The following is a 17,780-nucleotide window of genomic DNA, read 5'->3' on the forward strand; positions in this document are numbered from 1 at the left end:
AATAAAAGACTTCTGTTTGGTTGGTAAATTAATAAGATACAAAATTAATCATCATCTCTAGGGGTTGCTACTCTAGCATCAATCATTAACTGAGAGTTTTTAGGCTTCAATGTCGTGGCCATCATATTATACCTTATGTAACACTATCACTGGGCTAGCATGCTTGGAGTTTCTGTGCTTTAAAACTGGGTAGAAGTTCCCTGTGCCCCCACCCCCTCCACTGACTCTGAGTAACATAGTGAGGAACATTAACTTTGAAAGGCTTGTTTAATTTTGAAGAAATCAGTTAGCTGTTGTTAGGCTTTCCATAGAGAAGACAGCATGTTTTTTAAAATTTGGTGGTATTTATGACTAGAAATAGACTTCGAGCCCTTATAGCTTGCTTAGTGGAAGAACTGGCAGCGTGGTCTATTAAGTCTAACCTAATAGAGATGTAAATGGAGTCTAAGGAAATATATAGCCTTAAAGGGGGGGGACTGACACATGGACATCCACCATAGCAGTACTGAGAACAGTGAAACAACCTCAAAGTACCATAATCAGGAAACTCAAGTAGCTCTATGGCATAGAATATAACAGGATAGAAGATGGGATGCACACCTCCCACAAAGAGGTGCCAGGTTAATCCCAAAGGACTAGCCTTCAGCTGATAGAAGAGGGAGAGATTTCTTTGAAGGAATCAGTAGAAGAACTGAGGGCTGGGGCTGCTTTCCTTCCTCTATCTATATGGCTCTCTGTCCCACTCCCAAGCTAAGCGAAGGGGGCCTCAAGATCACCACGTGTCGGGCTGCTTGCCAAAAGGAGGAAATGGCCTCTCACTCTTAGCCTGATGCTTGTTGATCTGTAGATGCTCACAGTCCCAACTGCTCTGCCACTGGGAGACCTACCCTGTGTGTATAAGGAGCTAGAAGAGCCAGCTGGAGCTAATCCTGATGGTGGGATGGGGTGGCAAGTTTACCACAGCCAAGTGGACCAGAGCCATTGCCATTTTTAAGGGAACTTGCCCAAGGTAAGAGGTGCAGAACATATTCCTGAGAGAGAAGGATCTGGGGTCAGCTGTTGGAAGCAAATGTGAACATTCAGCTGGGAACAGTTTGCTCATATTAGGTAACTGCAGTATTGAGTTCCCACTTGCTAGGGAAGGGGAGAAGAACCAAGGCCACTTTCCCCTCTTTGGGGCCTCAACATTTCAAATCAGGCTTGAGTTGGAAGTGAAGAGAAAAGGTTTGAGTTGGATGAGAGATTTAACTACTGTATGGAGTTCACTTCATTTAAATATACTAACCAGACATTTAAATATACTAACCAGACTACTGGATGCTAGGAGACATATTATTATACTCATTTTTCAGAGGGGGAAACTAATAGAGACGTGAACTAACTATTAGAGGTTAGAGGTGAACAGTTAGAGGTGAACTAACTGTTCAAAGTGATATAGCTAAGTGGCAGAGTTAGGGACCTGGTAAGTCTGTCTAGCTCCAAAGACCATGGTAAGGCTGGTTACAGTTCCAAATATGGATTCTAGAGTCAGACTACCTATGACTCTACTATGCAATAACTGTGTGATCTTAAACAAATGATTTAACCTCTCCGTGCCTCAGTAAAATGGACAGAACAGTATATCCCACATAGGGTCATTTTGAAAATGAAAGTTCACACTGCTATATTTAAAATGGATAACCAACAAGGTCCTATGTATAGTGCAGAGAACTCTGCTCAGTGTTATGTGGCAGCCTAGATGGGAGGAGAGTTTGGGGCAGAATGGATACATGTATATGTATGGCTGAGTCCCTTTGCTATGCACCTGAAATCATCTCAATGTTGTTAATCGGCTGTACTCCAAGATAAAAAGTTAAAAAAAAGATATTCCTCTCTCCAGCTGTTAAAATTTTTTTAAATTATTAATATAAAAAAAGAAAATTAAAAGAGTTCATGCAGGTGAGTGCTTGGAACAACACTTGACCTTAAAAATGTTAATGGTGATGCTTCTTTAAGGCAAAGAATGCAGAAGATGACGTCACCCACCAGATGCTAAGGGGGAGAGCTGGGACAGATTCTGCCTTTCGGCCTAGGAGGAGTCAATCCTGATGACACATGGAGCTTGGACTTCTGCCTCCAGGCTGACAGATCACGAATTTCTGTTTAAGCCACTCGGTCTGCAGGATTTTGTTACAACAGCCCTAGGAAACTAATACACATGTGATATGTTCATTGCTTCTGAGATAGAAAAAAACAACTTTTTGGACTTCTGTTTTCCTATCAGCAAAGTGAGAAATGGATCCCAGATACAGCTTCTCCCATCTCTGTTGGGAACATCTGCATAATCTCTCCATCAGAAACACATATATTTAAGTGAAGAATACATCTAAAATAACCTAAACTGTTATTCATAAATATAGCATATCAGCATTTCCAATCTGTGTTTCTTGGATTATTGAGCCTAAGAGTTGGAGAACAGGCTTCAGCAGTCAAAGAACCCTCTTCCTCATGCTCTCCACATGCAGTGAGCTGTCCCCTTCCAGCTGCTCTGACCAACCACTGTGAGGGGACCAACTCAAGGATCAGCACCAACCCCCCACCCCCTCAGGCTGCCCCAATTCTACCTCAGCTAACCAGCCACACCTGCTGGCAGGAAGGAGCACTCTGTATCTGTGCCAAATGAAGAGGTGATGCTGAAGACATGTCTGGCTTGTTTTACCCTGTGGACACATGGTCTACCCCAGCCCTTCTCACCCCAGTTACACAAAGTCCTGGAACACTGAGAAATATCAGAGGTTGGAACCCACTCCAGACCACTTCAGCAAGATTCTGCGAGATAAGAGCCAGGCATCGATATTCTGTAAAAGTTCTCCAAGTGATTCTGATGTGCAGTCAGGGTACAGGACCATTCATTTGTCTACACAGATCACAGGTGGGCACTAATAACTTTCGGGCTTCCCAGGTCTGCTAGAGGTAAAGAACGCACCTGCCAATGCAGGAGATGCAGGTTTGATACCTGGGTCAGGAAGATCCCCTGGAGGAGGCCATGGCAACCCACTCCAGTATTCTTGCCTGGAGAATCCCATGCACAGAGGAGCCTGGTGGGCTACAGTCCATAGGATCAAAAACTGCCAGACATGACTGAAGCGACAGCATGCATGCTATAGATAGCTTTTAGTGAGAAAAGTAAATTTAAATCTGTTTTTTGTGAGGGCTTTCTTCTAAGTTTTTTTTTTTTTTTTTTTTTTAATTTTTTGGCTTTGCAGCATGTGGGATCTTAGTTTCCCAACAAGGAATCAAACCCATGCCCCCTGCATTGGAACCCTCCCAGTCTGAACCACTGGGCCGCCAGGGAAGTCCTTCTTCTAAGTTTTAAAATCTGTCCTCAAGGATTCTCACTGCTGCCTATAGTGCTGGATCAAATAGCAGCCAATGGATGGTACAAGACCCTGTCCCTTTCAGAGGCAATGTTTGAAGTACTTTTTATGTGCAAAGTAATGTGCCATGCTCATGTGAAGTCATTCAGTCATGTCCGACTCGTTGCAACCCCATGGACTGTAGCCTACCAGGTTCCTCTGTCCACGGGATTTTCCAGGCAAGAGTACTGGAGTGGGTTGCCATTTCCTTCTCCAGGGGATCTTCCTGACCCAGGGATAGAACCTGGGTCTCCCAGATTGCAGGCAGATGCTTTACCATCAGAGCCACCAGGGAAGCTCCATGCCATGCTCATGGGTTATCCACAAATGACCAAGAAGGGTAGGGTGGCGAGAGAATATACCAAATGAAGGATAAGAGGGTCATTTGAGACTAATTTCATGATAACTTCAAACACAGATTTTTGTTAACATAAATTAAAATTATTCAGACATCAACCTAGCTGTGTAATAGGCGAGCTTAACCCATGGCCAGACACTTTCTCCCTTCCATTCAATGATTTTATTTGGAGGGAGGCAGTTGGCACATCAGAATCACCTATGAGGCTTGTATAAACTACTTCTGGGTTTGGGAAGGTTCTGCTCTTCCTCATGCTGTTTTGAAAGCTCAGAGCTCCTGCAACACGGCCCAGTTCCCTTCCTTCCCTCACCTGCCTCTCTATTTCATGATGGCTGGCAAGATGGTCTTGCTAATGCCCCACAAATAACAGGACTAACTTTATACCGAAGAGAGTCCTGGGAACTCCCAACAGCCTAGATGCTCGTGCACACGTCCAGCCCGCTCAGCCCCTATGTGGTTTCTGGAGGGAGGAACCTTGCTGGAGAGTCCTCTGTAGATCACATGGATACACGGTGGCCTCTGGGGCTGTGGAGGAGGGCAGGCCATGCACCTGAACTAACACATGCTCTCCATCCCTGGGGACTTCACATCTACAGCCTTTCATGCTGCTTCCTTTAACACTTCTCAAAAATCCACCATGTGTTCTGGCACCCTGAACACAACATAGCTTGTTTCTGATTCCCTGTTACAAATGGCAAATCCCACTCAATCTGGACACTCCCCTTCCAGTGATTTTTTTCCCTGTGTGATTTTTCTATGACACACCATTACCAGTAGAAAGGTTGTGTATTGTATAGACTCATTCACAGTAAATCTTATTTATTTGTTCAGTTCAATTGCTCAGTTCTGTCCGACTCTTTGCGACCCCATGAATTGCAGCACGCCAGGCCTCCCTGTCCAACACCAACTCCTGGAGTTTACCCAAACTCATGTCCATCGAGTCGGTGATAACATCTAACCATCTCATCCTCCATCGTCCCCCTCTCCTCCTGCCCCCAATCCTTCCCAGCATCAGGGTCTTTTCCAATGAGTCAACTCTTCACATGAGGTGGCCAAAGTATTGGAGTTTCAGCTTCAACATCAGTCCTTCCAATGAACAGCCAGGATTGATCTCCTTTAGGATGGACTGGTTGGATCTCCTTGCAGTCCAAGGGACTCTCAAGAGTCTTCTCCAACACCACAGTTCAAAAGCATCAATTCTTTGGGGCTCAGCATTCTTCACAGTCCAACTCTCACATCCATACATGACCACTGGAAAAACCATAGCCTTGACTAAACAGACCTTTGTTGGCAAAGTAATGTCTCTGCTTTTTAATATGCTGTCTAGGTTGGTCATAACTTTCCTTCCAAGGAGTAAGCGTCTTTTAATTTCATGGCTGCAATCACCATCAGCAGTGATTTTGGAGCCCCAAAAAATAAAGTCTGACACTGTTTCTACTGTTTCCCCATCTATTTGCCATGAAGGGATGGGACCAGATGCCATGATCTTAGTTTTCTGAATGTTGAGCTTTAAGCCAACTTTTTCACTCTCCTCTCTCACTTTCATCAAGAGGCTTTTTAGTTCTTCACTTTCTGCCATAAGGGTGGTGTCATCTGCATATCTGAGGTTATTGATATTTCTCCCGGCAATCTTGATTCCAGCTTGTGTTTCTTCCAGCCCAGCATTTCTCATGATGTACTCTGCATATAAGTTAAATAAGCAGGGTGACAATATATAGCCTTGACATACTCCTTTTCCTATTTGGAACCAGCCTGTTGTTCCATGTCTAGTTCTAACTGCTGCTTCCTGACCTGCATACAGGTTTCTCAAGAGGCAGGTCAGGTGGTCTGCTATTCTCATCTCTTTCAGAATTTTCCACAGTTTATTGTGATCCACACAAAGGCTTTGGCATAGTCAATAAAGCAGAAATAGATGTTTTTCTGGAACTCTCTTGCTTTTTCGATGATCCAGCGGATGTTGGCAATTTGATCTCTGGTTCCTCTGTCTTTTCTAAAACCAGCTTGAACATCTGGAAGTTCACGGTTCATGTATTGCTGAAGCCTGGCTTGGAGAATTTTGAGCATTACTTTACCAGCGTGTGAGATGAGTGCAATTGTGTGGTAGTTTGAGCATTCTTTGGCATTACCTTTCTTTGGGATTGGAATGAAAGCTGACCTTTTCCAGTCCTGTGGCCATTGCTGAGTTTTCCAAATTTGCTGGTATATTGAGTGCACCACTTTCACAGCATCATCTTTCAGGATTTGAAATAGCTCAACTGAAATTCCATCACCTCCACTAGCTTTGTTCGTAGTGATGCTTTCTAAGGCCCACTTGACTCACATTCCAGGATGTCTGGCTCTAGGTGAGTGATCACACCATCGTGATTATCTGGGTCATGAAGATCTTTTTTGAACAGTTCTTCTGTGTATTCTTGCCACCTCTTCTTAGTATCTTCTGCTTCTGTTAGGTCCATACCATTTCTGTCCTTTATTGAGCCCATCTTTGCATGAAATGTTCCCTTGATATCTCTAATTTCTTGAAGAGATCTCTAGTCTTTCCCATTCTTTTGTTTTCCTCTATTTCTTTGCATTGATTGCTGAGGAAGGCTTTCTTCTCTCTCCTTGCTATTCTTTGGAACTCTGCATTCAAAGGGGAATATCCTTTCTTTTCTCCCTTGCTTTTCGCTTCTCTTCTTTTCACAGCTATTTGTAAGGCCTCCTCAGACAGCCATTTTGCTTTTTTGCATTTCTTTTCCATGGGGATGGTCTTGGTCCCTGTCTCCTGTACAATGTCATGAACCTCCGTCCATAGTTCATCAGGCACTCTGTCTATCAGACCTAGTCCCTTAAATCTATTTCTCAATTCCACTGTATAATCATAAGGTATTTGACTTAGGTCATACCTGAATGATCTAGTGGTTTTCCCTACTTTCTTCAATTTAAGTCTGAATTTGGCAATAAGGAGTTCATGATCTGAGCCACAGTCAGCTCCCAGTCTTGTTTTTGCTAACTGTTACACACCCATAAAGCATTTATGATGTGCTTGATGGTATCTTTTAAAGATTTTTTAAAAGTCTTCATTGAATTTGTTAGAACATTGTTTCTGTTTTATATTTTGGCTTTTTGGCTGCAAGGCAAGTGGGATCTTAGCTTGCCAACCAACCATACCCCCTGCATTGGAAGGTGAAGTCTTAACCACTGGACTGCCAGGGAAGTCCCTTGGGGATATCTTAAGAGCTTAAAAAAAAAAAAAGAGTTCACTGTTTTCCCGAGTTCCCAGAGAAGCCGTTTTGTTATTTTTCAACAGTGGCCCCACTAAGCACTGCTCACCTGCTGGGACTCTGAAGCAGATCTGTAACACTTTCTTCTTCTGCAGTCTCAAGTCCTATCAGACACTGAACCCCTGACATCTCCAAAATGTATTATTTTTCTCTTTCTTCCCCCAAGCATTCTTAGAGGTTGAATGGAGTCCAAACTACAGCACCTCAGAGTGGGATTGTATTTGGAGACAGCTCTTTATAGAGGTAATTAAGTCAAAGGAGGTCATGAAACTGAGTGCTAAATCAGTATGACTGGTGTCTTTACCAAACAGGGAAATGTGAAAAGAGAGAGCCCCACACAGAGGAAAGACGACGTGAAAAGACACAGGGAACAGACAACTGGTTACAAACCCAGGAAAGAGACCTGGCACAGATCTTTTCCTCATGACTCTCAGAAGGAACCAACCCTGCCCACAGCTTGATTTCAGACTTACAGGTTCCACATGGTGAAACAATACATTTCTGCTGTTACTGCCACCCTCTCTGTGGTGCTTCATGACAGCGGCCCCAGCAAGTGAACACGAATGTCTTGGAATTACACTCCCCACTCCCCATCTTCCTTCCACAACCACACCCAGGCCCTTGGGCAAATGATCTTCCTGGGTGACTGCAATAGCCGCTTGGTGTCTCCTGGCCTCAGTCTTTCTTCCTACCTATCCCTTGGACAAGCCACTTGTGAAAATAACATTTCTAAGACTCTATTTTCATCCCATCATTTCACAGGAAGACTCTTCTGGGACCTTCCAAGTGCCTGGGAGATCCGGGCCCTCCAGACTTCCTCTAGAGCAGCACCTCCTATGGGAGCAGTTAGAGAAGCATGGACCATGGAGAGACAGGTATGCTAAAGTGGGAGAAACAAGTCTGTCTCTCTTCAACAGGTAAGAAGCTTGCTTACCTGTTGAACGAGTTCAGTCAGTGTCTCCTCTCTTTTCTTTTCTCTCTGTATTTCTGTGCTGAGACTCTCTGAGAATCTAAGGGAGAGGCTCTTAGCTTAAACATTCTGATTCAGCTTTCCATGTGGGAGATTTAAAAATGCTCAATTTCACTGAAAGCTCTAAGTGTGCATCACTGTACACCCCTAGCACTTAACAGTAGTGGTGATACATTCTTGGACTCAAATACTGGATGGATGGGTGGGTGGATGGATGGATGGATGGAAGGGTGGGTGGGTGGATGGAAGGGTGGGTGGGTGGGTGGATGGAAGGGTGGGTGGGTGGGTGGATGGATGGATGGGTGGAAGGGTGGGTGGGTGGATGGACGGTGGATGGAAGGGTGGGTGGGTGGGTGGATGGATGGGTGGATGGATGGATGGGTGGATGGATGGATGGGTGGGTGGATGGATGGATGGATGGAAGGGTGGGTGGGTGGGTGGATGGATGGGTGGATGGATGGATGGGTGGGTGGATGGATGGATGGATGGAAGTTTCATCATCTATCCTCTTGCAATCTATTTCCCATTTATCAAACACTGTCACACCAACTTCAAGAAGGCCTGTGGTCTCAGTGCTGTATGAACAGAACAAACTCTTTAGTCCCCTGATATCTTTGCTGGATTTCCTTTGTTCCTGCTCCATCCACATGTCATCATTCAAGGCACAACACAAATTTGACATTGACTAACTCAACTACTTGCCTTTACATCTAAAGAAGAAGTTTCTATCTTTCTCCCATTTAACCCTTCTTTTCGTCCTGCCTCTGAAAAAGAGTCGAAGTTCTTACTTTTAAAATACAACTCCTCTCTCTGTGTTTTTGGTATCTTTATTTATCTAACATAGGTGTACATATATCTCATTTGCCAGATTACAAACTCTCTGAGGGAAATCAATGTGCTGTGTCTTCTCCATAGAAATTGCTAAGGACTTACTGGTAAATAGTTGCTAAGAAAACTAATCCTCTCTGCCTTCCCAGGGAAAACAAACCTCATTAATTATTCCACTTCTCTCTCTTTTCCCTCTTAATCTTTAATCTCTACACTCCTGGTGACACCATATCCTTTAAAATCTGTTGTTTCCCATCCTTAGAAAATGAAACTTTTGCCATGTTTTCTAACATCTTCAAATAAAAGCTTACTACTTTTCCTTGCTACCTTAGTAAATCTGACAAAACTACATAAACTTTATCACCCACTCATTCCTCAAGCCTTTTGTAACTATGTTTTTGTCCCTATAACTGAGTTCCTTCCTAAAAGGTCCTTCCTGAAAGTAACATCTGAAAGGACAAATCCAAAGGTGTCTTTGTAGGGCCTGCCCTTGACTACAAGATGATGTTGACAGTACTTTCTTGGCACTTGAAGCAACGCCCAACCCTGATCTTTTTCTGTCCTTATTCAATGTACATTTATTGAGACTTACTATGTGCTAGGCATTGAGGATACACTTATGAGCCAAAAGACATAGTAGTCCCTGGCTCGTGGGGAGAGACAATGAGATCATTAGCAAACATTTGAGTATAAACTGGGAAAGTGTTGCAAAGTACAGATGCCCCCACCACAGTCAGCATTATTCTCTGGCCACTCCTCTGCCTCTCAGCTCCTTTTCTTCCTCTGGACTCCAGATGGAAGTGTTCCTCCAGGCTCCATCCTTGGCACCTCGCTTTGCTTTTCAACAAGGACTCTCTCCTTGATAGTCCCATCCTCCTCTCAGGCTTCAACTGTAACCTCCTGAAGCAGGCATCTTAAACCAATCACTTCCTGCCACACATCTCACATACCCCAAACTCGACAGATTTCAATCTCCTTTTTCTGCAGTCCATAAACAGACAACTCTCCATCCTGAAAAGTGAAAGTCGCTCAGTCATTTCCAACTCTTTGTGACCCCATGCACTGTAGCCGGCCAGGCTCCTCTGTCTATGGGATTCTCCAGGCAAGAATCCTGATTCTGAGATCAAACCCACGTCTCCTGCATTGCAGGCAGATGCTTTGCCATCTGAGCCATCAGGGAAGCCCACTCTCAATCCTAACAGCACACAAATCTTACCTTCCCCCTTAATCCTCTGCTGATATTGTTAGTGGCATCCCTCTCCTGCTCACAGGCCGAGTCTCATCTCTCTCCAGTTCCCCAGGGTCCCAGATTTGGTCACGGAACCATCCCTGAAAGCCACCAATACCTTCTATCTGCCTCCTCCTGGCATTTAAGGTTCTAGGGTCCTGGATCCAAATGATCTTCCAGCCTCACTGCCTCAATCTGCCAATACTTCAGCTCCAGGCAAAGTTAGTTGTAGCTGACTCTCCTCAGAGCATTCCTTCTTACTGGGTGTGCTCCACCCTGCCCCCAGGCACACATCCTCAAGTCTATTTCTGTTTATCAATAAATATCCGAGGTGACAGTATCATGCAGCCATTGATGGATGGTAAGGCTGTCCAGCAAACTGGATGAAATGAGATCCAGTTTTCAAACTGGATGAAAACTTGTGAGATCATATTATACTACAAAAGCAAGATGCAAAATTGTCTGCAAACTGTTTTTTTTTTTTAAATAATTATCCAGAAAAAAATATATAAGGGAATACATCAAAACGACAAAAATAATTATATTAGAGTGGTGGAATTTTGGATGAGTTTTTTCTTTTTTCTAGATTCTAAATTCTATTTAGTGTGGTTTTTAAAATATGTGTATGTTTCAGGACTTCCCTGGAGGTCCAGTGGTTAAGACTCTGTGCTTCCCCGGCAAGGGGTGGGGGTTCCATCCCTCATCAGGGAAATAAGATTTTACATGCTGTGCAGCACAGCCAAAAAAGAAAAATAAATTAAAAAAAAAAGTATACGTGTGTGTGTATGTATGTTTCCAAATAGTTTTAGATTTACAGAAAATTTGAGAAGATAATATAGAGCATTTCTATATACCCTACAGTGGTTTCCCTTATTAGCACATTGTATATTAGTATCACACTAATAATACCATATCAATATGGTATGGTATCAATATAATATCAATAATACCAATACCAATAATTGAATGTGGTTTTTAAAACTTAAAAAAATTATAGTTTGGTAAAACCAAATAACCAGCATAAACAGAGGAAAAAGTCATTTTTTCATAACCTCTAACTCCAACTTAGCATCCTCATAGTTACTATTTTTATTATTATCTCAGTCTCCTCTTGGCATGGATTCTTAACTAAAAACTGAAACAAATTTTGCTCTGCTATCATTTGCCATACATGTGTGCATGTAGTTAAAATTTTATTGTTTGATTTAAAGGTTCTGGGAAATATTTTCTATAAACATAAAGAATCATGAAAAAATTTTTAAACAGCTGAACCAGAGCCACATCTAGAACCTAACGCTGTGTACACTGCTGTTCAACAAGTCTAGAAGCTCTGCTTGGGTCTGGTGTCCTCCCTACTCCCCTCACCGCTTCAACCACACCCTGAGTATTGTACGTCTAAGAATACCCAGTCTCAGAACACAGACTCGCTAAGTACCAGCTGGAACAAACTGTACAAGTAGGATAACTCTAATTGATGGGGTATTGATTTCAAATTACTAAAAGAAAAAGATTCTTTATGAAATTTTATGAGATGTCAGTTTTCCATTTTTGACAAACAGGACATCACAGTGTTTTCCCTTGGCATCATTCAAAAAGCTGGTTAAAATTAGATCTTACATAGAAATGGATTTTAGTTTATAAATTATGAAAATCGAAGAAACAGCAAATGATAAATATTCTAAAGAATGTATTTTCAGCTTACTTTTATGTCTGAGCTACAGAAAATGAAGTGTTGTTGTGTTGTTTTTTTTAAACATTTCTCCCCTAGTGAGTTTTCTTTGTTCTAACTGCCAAGTTGGTTTCAAAGATTCTTTCTGGATACCTAGCGGTTAGAACAAGTCTTACAGATTATGCAAAGAAATAACCAACTGAAGTAGTAGGTACAGTGCTACTTTTTATAGGAATATATGACATCCTGTTTTAAAACAGAACTTAAATAAAAATCTCAAATAGGTCCCCCCCTTTTTGGGGGGTGGGGGACCTTCCCAGGTGGTTCAGTGGGTAAAGAATCTGCCTGCAATCCAGGAGACGCAGGCAGATAGCGAGTTTGATCCTCAGGTCAGGAAGATCCCCTGAAGGAGCGCATGGCAACCCACTCCAGTATTCTTGCCTGGAAAATCCCATGGAGAGAAGAGCCTGGTGGGCTACAGTCCATAGGGTCACAAAGAGTCGGACACAATTGAAGCGACTGAGCACACGCCCCGTTTTTTTTAGTTGAAAAATCTTTTTTCCATCTTTGAAGATAGTCTATACTTGATAAAACCAGAACTATAATACTAAAATTAGAAAATATACTGAACAGTGTCCTAAAGCATATTCTGTATCTAATCTTATATGATTTTGGAAAATCCCTAAAACTAAACAAACAACATAACATTCTTGTATCTTGTCGCAAAAAAATGTGAGGAGCAAAACTTTGTTAAACAAATTAAGGATTGCAAGAAAGGAAAAACTTATACTAAGTTTTCAGTGAACCTAAAGTTCACTAAAATAGTTGAAATTCAGTCACTGTCGAAGTCCAGCATCAGGTTATAATTCCAAGGAAAATGCTGAGTATAAGGATTAATAAATAAGAAAATGGTATTCCCAATTGGTGACTAAAGACTGCCAAGTTAAAGTTAGAAGTAGCACCATCGACAATTTTCAAGAGAATTGTGTTTATGGTTAAAATTGCTTATCTTATCAACTACTGTATAAGTCTGCTTTACAACAAAAGTGACTTGATTATCTAAGACTATCACTATTTTATTACTGACTGATGCTTTAACAGCAAGACTAAAAAAAAAAGTGTTAATCACTCAGTCATATTTGACTCTTTTCGACTCCATGGACCATAGCCTGCTAGTCTCCTCTGTCCATGGGATTCTCCAGCCAAGGAAAGCTTCAAATGAGTCTTGTAAAAAGTTAACTTGGTATTACAGAGAGAGCAGGACCCAGCCAGTCTGTCTTGAGGCAAGACATCCTTCTTGAGACTTTTAATGTCCTAACTATAGTTAGGCAGATGTGAGGAATTGTGTAGTTTTGCTAATGAGCTTTGAATGAGTAAACAGAGATAGACTGGAAAGTATCAGAAGTAACTGAAGCACATGGTGACCCAAAGAAGCTTCTGGAAGGATGTACAGTAAGTCCCCTACATACAAACCTTCAAGTTGAGAACTTTCAAAGATGTGAATGTGCGTTCACATGTCCAATCACATAAATTAGTTCACATGTCTGACGTACATTGTCACGTGCGTGCATCCTCTACAAGTGGTTGTGCTTTTGTGTACTTTACTGTACAGTACTGTATACAGTCAGTAGTACAGTACCTTTATTTCAAGCCCAGGATGTCTGGAAGCAAACGTAAAAGCAGCGGTGATGTAGCTGGTAGTGCTAAGAAGCACCAGCTGTTGTACTATATACTATAGTACTTTTCAAAGTACTATACTGTAAGGTTAAAAATGTTTTATTTTTCGTGTTTACTTTGTTATATAGTATTTGTGTGAAAAGTATTATAAAACTACTACAGTACAGTACTCTATAGCCGATTATGTTACTTGGGTACCTAGGCTAACTTTGCTGGACTTATGAACAAATCAGACTTACAAACTGCTTTCAGAACAGATCTCACTCCTATGTAGGGGACATACTGTCCCTCGCAAGGTGAATAGTGGAAGGTGACAAGTGATTCTCAACCTTTTGGTACATTTTTGTCTGATCTGAAGTTTAAAATAACAAGCACTCTTTTCAAAGCAGAAAACAACAGCTGTATTTTGTAAAAGGATAATTAAAATAATATGTTAAAATTTGGTATCTGAATGAAGAAAAAGTTTTATAAAACATTACAAAAATGTCTTGAAACTACCCAGTTTTGTTGAGGCTTTAAGAAAAAGTTCCCATCCACTGCATACCAACGACATGCAAAAGAAAGGAACTTTCCTTTCTAACTCAATAACACTGATGGTCTGTTTTTGGCATATGGATAAGTATTTATTTCAAAGAGTAGATTAAAGCTACCCAGTTACTAAAAGTAACAGAAGCTATATAGATACACCACATTACTGGAATGCTTAAAGATCACTTCCAAACTTATTATCCAAAAATCCTGTTCTTTATTTTTAAAGCTCTAGAAGATAATTACTAAATAAATTCTAGTTGGATTAGCATTTGCCTAGGGGTAAAAATATAACTGACATTATTCTTACCTGGTGCTGCACATCAGAATTTGCTGGGCAGTTCAAAGTAATTGGATCACACTCCTCTTCTATGGATTTAAAAAAAAAAAAAGATGCTAAGCTTGATGAAGAAAGCACATGCTCTGTAGTAAAGGCCTAAAATGAAGACTTATTATTACGTTCTGTTTACATCTGGTAAAACCAGGAGGACCTTGAGGGGCCCAGTTACAATCCCCTCCTCGCTCTGCTCCTGTGGACAAGATCCCCTAAACAACTCTCCTTCTCAAGGGGATCAGGCACAACCCTTGCTTATCTCTGAGCGGTGGGTTTCGGTTCCCTGCCAGACCACTGAATTATTCAGACGATTAAATCCTTCCCCAGGAGCCCTGGGGCACACAACCGTTTATAGGACAGCCTTGTCACCCGCAGCCCCTGGTTGTTCACTCTGTTCCCAAGCGCAGCCCCTGTATGACCCTGCACGGCGTGCAGCATCGTCCTCCCCTAGGCCACAAGGCTCTGAGACTCATAAGCTGCCGTCACTCTCACCTGCCCAGATGTCCTCTGCATGACCATCCTTATAACCCCACGGCAGGATCCTTCCCTGGCCAACTCAGTGAACAGGAAGTGGTTCAAACTTTCCCCTCTGATAATCTTACATCAGATTCCACGGTGTTGGCTATTTGACTGACAGTTTACTAAGCCCTTCAGAGAGCAGGGAGTAGGACTGTACTTATCTTGATAGCTCAGGCTCCTAAAAGTCAAACTGAAACCATTTCAGTTCTAAAGTGGGGATTGCCAGTGAAAGTCAAAGGAACATGATAGACATGTCAAACGTCTAACACCTCTCAGAATTAACTGTGAGGAAGGAAATTCCATTCTTACATTGTCTTACATATGTGTTAACTTCACAGCTCCCCAATTTGTGGTGAAGACAAACACATTAAAAGCTGATCTGGGGGACTTCCCTGGTGGTCCAGTGGTTCAGATTCTGCACTTTCACTGCAGGAGGCACAGGTTCCTTCCCTGGTCAGGGAACTAAGATCCCATATGTCATGTGGTATAGCAAAAAAAAAAAAAAGCTGAATTTTTCCATTAGATTTTACTCTTTAACCATAGAATTCAGTATCACACTAACCTTGAAAGCTGACAGAAATACAGTCTACTATGAAACAAATGTTTAGTGGCATGTAAAATTTTAGAGTTATAAAACCTTACACAGAGAATCACTTAACTCAAGGTTCAAAAGTTAGGACTGAATGACAGATTGATTGATTCATCCATTATTTATTTTTACATTCTGTAACATGCATTGACCTACTATAGACTGAGCTGATAGATTTGTTCATTGAAGGGGCTATATTTATTGCTGCCTACACGATTCTAACTAAAAGGTCATTTTTCCTTAATATTATTATCTGCGAAATTTAAACTAAAAGCATAGTCTTTTACTAAGATTCCATATGGTATCTTTTTTTTTATTTAGCTGTACTGGTTCTTAATTGCACTATGCAGGATCTTTAGTTGCAGCATGAGAGATCTAGTTTACTGATCAGGGCTAGAACTCAGCCCCTGTGCATTGGGAGGGTGGAGCCTTAGCCACTGGGCCACCAGGGAAATACCTATACCATATCTTTTTAAGCTGGAGCAATGGAGATCTCACCCAGGTTTGTGTTCCTCATGATACAGTTCCAGTTCTCTTGCATGAGAATCATTTGACTGCCTATTAACAATACAAATTCCTGGGCTCCACCTCCAGACTTTCTGGCTTGGAACCTCAGGGAGTCCAGAAATCTGACTCCTAACAAGCACCCCATAGAATTCAGATGCATACTAAAGTGATTTTCACAGTGACAGACCTTTGATTCCAGTCATATTAATTCTCACAATGGCCGTGTGTGCTGTGCATGCTCAGTTGCTTCAGTCGTGTCTAACTCTACGTGACCCCATGCACTGTAGCCTGCCAGGTCCATGGGATTCTCCAGGCAATAATACCGGAGTGGATTGTCATGCCTTCTCCAGGAGATCTTCCCAACCCAGGGATCGAACCCACGTCTCTTATGTCTCCTGCATTGGCAGGTGGGTTCTCTATCACTAGCACCGCCTGGGAAGCCCCTCACAATGGTCAGTGTCATCACTGTTACCCGAGCATTTTTGAAAAGGCAGGGCTTTTTATTTCCCAACACAATGTTAACTTGAAATTAAAGAGCAACTTTTCTTACATGGCCTCCCAAACACTCCTGTGGTTGTATCCTTCTCCCTTCCATCCAACCTCCAGTAAAGAAAAAAGTTTTGCAGAATGGTTACCTTAGTATTTGTGCTGTAATTTGGGAGAGGGGATTTAACTTTTGGTTTGCTATAACAGGAGACTGCCAAGAGTCTGGGTCAAGGTTGGGTGGGAGGCAGTGAACTGGTGCAATGAGTGGGATCAGGTAAAATCATATCACGCAGACGGGAGAGGTTTTTAGTTTCATTTTAAAACAAACTTAATAGCAAAATACCATCAGTCAATCGGCAAAATGAGAAATCATATAAAATACAATACATTGACTTGCTAGTTTGGGGGCAGATATTTTTATTGGGTTGGCCATAAAGTTCACTTGGGTTTTTCTGTTATAGTCTATTGAAAAACCCAAACAAACTTACTAGCCAACTCAACACTTCCCAATTATTTTAGTGATTTCCTCAGTACTTGTTTATTTTCTCCTAACTTTTCCAAACTGAACTACTACATTTTGTTAACGAATTTTTCCAAATATCACCCATGTTGAAGTTCACCTTACACAAAATTATTAATAAAATCAGTCTATTTCTCTTTCACTTTACATTTGCTATATAATTTTTTTGAACACTGAAAGCCAGAGAAAATGAAGGTGATAAAATTTTGATTAAATCAAATGTATTTTTGTGCAATTTCCCCTCACTAGGAATAGCAGCTGAAATATCAGAATTCTTTTTCAAAAAACATTTTTCTCTCAAAATGTGAAGAGCCACATTCCCTCTAGAATCCTCAAGCCAATAGTTTCTACAAGATATAGGAATTCATGATATAAAGTGAACCCCAATCTTAAACGAGTCCTGAGTTTAGTACCTAAAGACTATCATAGAGAACCTATAACAGACACATGACATAATGAACCACCTGAAATCTCTAAAATCAGGGGAGGCAGAAGCTACACATTTGTTCCCAAGAAAACAAGTATTATAACATGTATTACCTCAAAAATATGTGATCATTGAAATTATACTAGATGCCTACAGTTGATTTATGGTAAAAAGCACAAAATTCAGACTCATTTTTTTTCTGGACCATGTTGAGGAACAGTGTTATATCGTCCATGGGGAAACTAGGAATATACTAGAATTAGGATGAAGATTTTGTGAAACGTGCTTTTTTTCTTAAGAAAATGTATTTTGAGGACTTTTGAATCATATGGAAATGGTTCAAGCTAATTACAAATGACTCCTCTATTAAATACAGTAGCCCCCTAGAATTCACTTACGTGTCAGAGTCTGAATCTGTACTTAATATAATTTGATTACACTTACTTTTAATCTATAAATTAGTCTCTTCACTAATTTATGTGAGC

The 17,780-nt window shown here is 41.4% G+C and overlaps 1 protein-coding gene across 3 annotated transcripts in view; it reads right to left on the bottom strand.

The window, feature by feature from the left end:
* EDARADD (EDAR associated via death domain) overlaps nt 1-17,780 on the bottom strand; it is a 99,200-nt gene that overhangs the window by 26,655 nt on the left and 54,765 nt on the right. For all 3 annotated transcript variants that reach the window (XM_081569412.1, XM_081569411.1, XM_081569413.1), the window contains one exon: nt 14,224-14,282. In XM_081569412.1, the coding sequence (XP_081425538.1) occupies nt 14,224-14,282 (59 nt within the window). The remainder of the gene's footprint in view (nt 1-14,223; nt 14,283-17,780) is intronic.

Source organism: Giraffa tippelskirchi, chromosome 2, assembly GCF_054371585.1.
Source record: "Giraffa tippelskirchi isolate mGirTip1 chromosome 2, T2T-mGirTip1v1.2.pri, whole genome shotgun sequence".
Taxonomy (NCBI): Eukaryota; Metazoa; Chordata; class Mammalia; order Artiodactyla; family Giraffidae; genus Giraffa; species Giraffa tippelskirchi.